Raw genomic sequence first — 4,129 nt, forward strand, 5'->3', positions numbered from 1 at the left:
TGTTACTGCCCCTCCCTGGGCCGTGCTGTCACTCTCTGTGTTACTGCCCCTCCCTGGGCCATGCTGTCACTCTCTGTGTTACTGCCCCTCCCTGGGCCGTGCTGTCACTCTCTGTGTTACTGCCCCTCCCTGGACCGTGCTGTCACTCTCTGTGTTACTGTCCCTCCCTGAACCACACCGTCATTCTCTATGTTACTATCCCTCCCTGGACCATGCTGTCACTCTCTGTGTTACTGTCCCTCCCTGGACCACACCATCATTCTCTGTGTTACTGCCCCTCTATAGGCCACATTGTCATTCTCTGTGTTACTGCCCCTCTATAGGCCACATTGTCATTCTCTGTGTTACTGCCCCTCTATAGGCCACATTGTCATTCTCTGTGTTACTGCCCCTCTATAGGCCACATTGTCATTCTCTGTGTTACTGCCCCTCTATAGGCCACATTGTCATTCTCTGTGTTACTGCCCCTCTATAGGCCACATTGTCATTCTCTGTGTTACTGCCCCATCCTGGAACATGCTGTCACTCTCTGTGTTACTGCACCCCTGGAACATGCTGTCACTCTCTGCTTTGATGGTGAATGTGGTGCTGCCTGTTCTGTGGGCTGTATGAATCCTCTAAATACAGTTTGTTTATAAACCCACATCCATTGTTCAGAGTGTACAGTAGATTTTCTGGAGCTTATACAGAGGAGAAAGGAAAGAGAATCAAATGGCTTTGATGATGCTTTTATTTGAATTAGTAAAGTACCAAACTCCAGTCTGGTAGAAAAAGCGTCACTGACTGAGAAATGCTGCCCAGCAACATTCGTACTTAAGCAAAAGGTCAAATAAGATGCATTTCCTATACAAAACTTGTCATAATTAATTTTCTGCTATTTGTAAACTCTATTAATTTACTTGCATAATTATTTTCATTTTATGGGACACAGACATGAAAAGATGTACAACATTTTTAACCATCTGCATCCTTCCATGCAAATATTCTCCATTTCTTAATGTAGCATAATCTCTGGCAATTAAAAATGGCCAATAGGCAAACAAGCAGTGCAACAACTGGATAGATTCTCCAGAATTGCACCATTTGGCATAAGCAAGTAGATTTCAAAAGACTGTGTAAAACAATTTTAAAAGTATTCAGGAAAGGTTTTAAACACGGCGTTATACACAGGCTAGCATGGACTAACCATGGGAGCTTGTGTATTTACAATGTAAAACAAAGCATGTGTAGAACTAAGACAAATATTCATCCTGTCCAAGATCAATCAATCCCTCAACCCAACAAACTTCTTTTCCAGGTAAGATTTGTGGTCTTGTCCAAGACAGTTTAAACATGCAGAGCTGAGATTAAAAGCATGTTCATCCAGTTCCTTTTCATGAGTCCAACTGCTCTACTATGATCAGGTATTACAGATGCCAAAATTTACTACACAAGAGTGCTGAACTGCAGCTAGATGATCAAGAAAACAAGCTTGTTTCTTTATTTTTCCTCAAAATACACTCAGAATGTCTGGTAACTGGTAGCACAGAATGATGTGATCATTACAAGATTATCATTCTTAGAATCAAATACAAAAATGACAGCTGGATTGTCAGTCTGCTTCAACCGTGTAATGAAAAGATTCTTAACCTGTAACGTTAAAAAATAGTTTTTTCTGTATATAAATGCAATCATGGTTAATGCAATTATAATGAACAAGAGAAGGGATTTTGAAATTTTGTGATGGAAATGCAAATAAAACTAAAACTCCTCAAACTGTTTTATCAGAAATCAAGAAACTTACACAAAACCACAAACACCAGACAAAGAACCATGCTGAATGACGCCCACGAATTCACACTCGGATAACATTAAAAATAAATGCTGAGAAAACACTTGTATTTAAAATTTTATATAATTTCTATTACATATACATAGAGTATTTCTTGCACGATCTTGATACCTCACTACAGTCAACCATAACAGAAAAACAACCGCAACGTTGTTTAAATGAAAGGTTGTGTTTTAACTTGCAAAACCTTAGTACTTCATGACTATCTACCATAATACAAAACAATTAACATTAGTACTAACAAACTTAATTTTGCAATAAAAATGTTTAAGGGGCATTCAGTTGTTTTACATGGCATGAAAAACCTCGAGAAAATACACTCCAGTACTCAAAGCAGGATAGTTCAGAAGTCAGTAAGAATTCACTGTCCCTGGCAGACGGGAGTGGGACAGAGCGTGATCTTCACTGCTGACCGCCGCTGATCTTGTTGATGCTGTTGCTGCTGTTCTGCGCGGCGCCGGCCGCATCCGCGCTCTGAGGGTGCACGTTGTCAGCCAGGTTGTGAGCATGCTCCAGGAACAGGTCCTTCAGGACACTCAGCTCCTTGCTGAGCAGCTTGATCTTGGCCTCCAGACGCTCGTTCTCCTCCTTCAGCTCGTTGACGCGCTGCTGCGTGTCCTGCGCCTTCTGCTTGCTGCGCATGCGGCTCTTCTTCACGGCCAGGTTGTTGCGCTCGCGGCGCTGCCGGTACTCGTCGCTCTCTTTGTCCGCTATGGTCTTCTTCATCTTGCTCGGTGGTACGGCTTTCCCTCCTCCCTGACTGATGGGCACCAGCTGGGGTACCTGCTGCAAGCCGCCGCCTTTACCCTGGCTCTGGATCACGCTCACGCTCTTCTGTTCGGTGTTGTGCTTCTGCTGCAACGGTTTGCTCATTTGTCCCAGAAATCTGCCTCTTCCCTTCCTTTCCGGTATCTCACCACACAGATTTTACAGTCTGTTGTTGGAGATCAATTTCCTACAAAAAAAAGGCCCCTGTTGGTTGAGAAACAAAAGCAAATATAGACAAATGTTGGCTTCATTTTGGTTTAACTTTGCCACAATTACTCTGTAGTCTCCAAGCTGACCATCTGTGCATTTTGGGACCATTGAGCAAAGCCCTGAACCCCAAAAACTTCTCCAGATGCACTGGATAAATGACGGTGTGCTCTGCCCCCAAGCTTCACTTTCACCTCTGTATGATATGTGAATTTATTTTGCAATCTGCAGGCTGATTAAGGCCTGTGATCCTACGTCTCTTATATGATGACATTAGTGTCTTTATTACGCCTGTTTTGGTTGGATCCCAGGGTTTACATCAGTGTATAAACGGCCTGTTCAGGCTGCATCCCGAGATCTTTACTAATGTATAAACGGCTGCGGTATCAGCTGCGATACAACTATAGATTCTATGCCTGGTCTTTTGCCGTATCCCGAGGTTTATATCAGTGTATAAACGGCTGTGCGATCCGCTAATTTACAGTAATGTATACTGATCTCTCCTGCCATAAGTACAGCTGCGCGCTCCTGTTGCCTCCGGTTGCATCATGGTGCAGCTCTACCCCCCTCGCCAATCTGCAAAACATAATATGCGTCCGTACAAATTCACCTCTATCATCTATCAGATCCACATTATCCTATTTCCATGCGATGTTTCCATTTACGTCCAAATTAATGTTTTCATCTAAAACGACCTGATCGGACCGCTTCCGTTTTTTGTGCTGCCCATGGAGCGACGCCCAATGACCTCTCGAAATCAGACCCGGCTGGTTAACCTGACTGTAATGTCCAAATGATCGGTCATGCGATGGTTAAGAAGTAACGAAAGGGGACAGATGGAGAGCGGACCGGAGGTGGTGAGACGGGCTAGGGTTACAGCGGCCGGCCAGCACTTGTGCTGCTAGAGCCTAGCAACAATCCGACAAAAAGCTAACTGTATATGTGTTGTAAAGATACAGAATTAAAAAGTATATCAGTTACCTTAGAGGTGTAGCTCCCGAAAATGGTCCATCATAGTTTAAAAACGGAAGTTCGCTGCCTCAGCCTCCATCGTGGCGTCCCGGTTGTTGCGAAATCGTGTTTACAATGTACAGAGACTAAAGGCAGGAAGGATGACGCAATCCCCACATGATCGACATCTTGTAGAACCAATGAGTGAGCAGTACATCCAGTTTCCTGTACCTGATAGGTCAACGATTCCGTTTGCGACCTCCTCCGAAAATGCTAAAGTGGGTTTTTATACGTAGGAATCGGCTGTTGCGGATGTCGAAAGTGTAAGCCTGTGAATCATATAATATTAAAATCATACAGCAACCCAGGCGC

The 4,129-nt window shown here is 43.8% G+C and overlaps 1 protein-coding gene across 3 annotated transcripts; it reads right to left on the bottom strand.

Moving 5' to 3' along the window:
* Positions 1 to 712: 712 nt before the first annotated feature.
* On the bottom strand, positions 713 to 3,922 carry LOC111843498 (CCAAT/enhancer-binding protein gamma-like). 3 transcript variants are annotated; one of them, XM_023811134.2, is made up of 3 exons: positions 3,788 to 3,911; positions 3,289 to 3,382; positions 713 to 2,803 (listed from the first exon to the last, which is right to left on the bottom strand). In XM_023811134.2, exon 3 carries the CDS (start codon positions 2,702 to 2,704, stop codon positions 2,234 to 2,236), a length of 471 nt encoding a protein of 156 aa, XP_023666902.1. In that variant the 5' UTR covers positions 2,705 to 2,803; positions 3,289 to 3,382; positions 3,788 to 3,911; the 3' UTR covers positions 713 to 2,233. The 3 variants fall into 3 exon arrangements, with proteins under 3 accessions (XP_023666902.1, XP_023666899.1, XP_023666901.1); XM_023811131.2 differs by lacking the exon at positions 3,289 to 3,382 and having other exon boundaries at positions 3,788 to 3,922; XM_023811133.2 differs by lacking the exon at positions 3,289 to 3,382 and having other exon boundaries at positions 713 to 2,786; positions 3,788 to 3,918.
* Positions 3,923 to 4,129: the final 207 nt, after the last annotated feature.

This window comes from Paramormyrops kingsleyae, chromosome 13, assembly GCF_048594095.1.
Source record: "Paramormyrops kingsleyae isolate MSU_618 chromosome 13, PKINGS_0.4, whole genome shotgun sequence".
NCBI lineage: Eukaryota > Metazoa > Chordata > Actinopteri > Osteoglossiformes > Mormyridae > Paramormyrops > Paramormyrops kingsleyae.

Excerpts from the sequence above, each read along its gene's own strand:
- LOC111843498 (XM_023811131.2), bottom strand. The coding sequence starts at position 2,704 with ATGAGCAAACCGTTGCAGCAGAAGCACAACACCGAACAGAAGAGCGTG.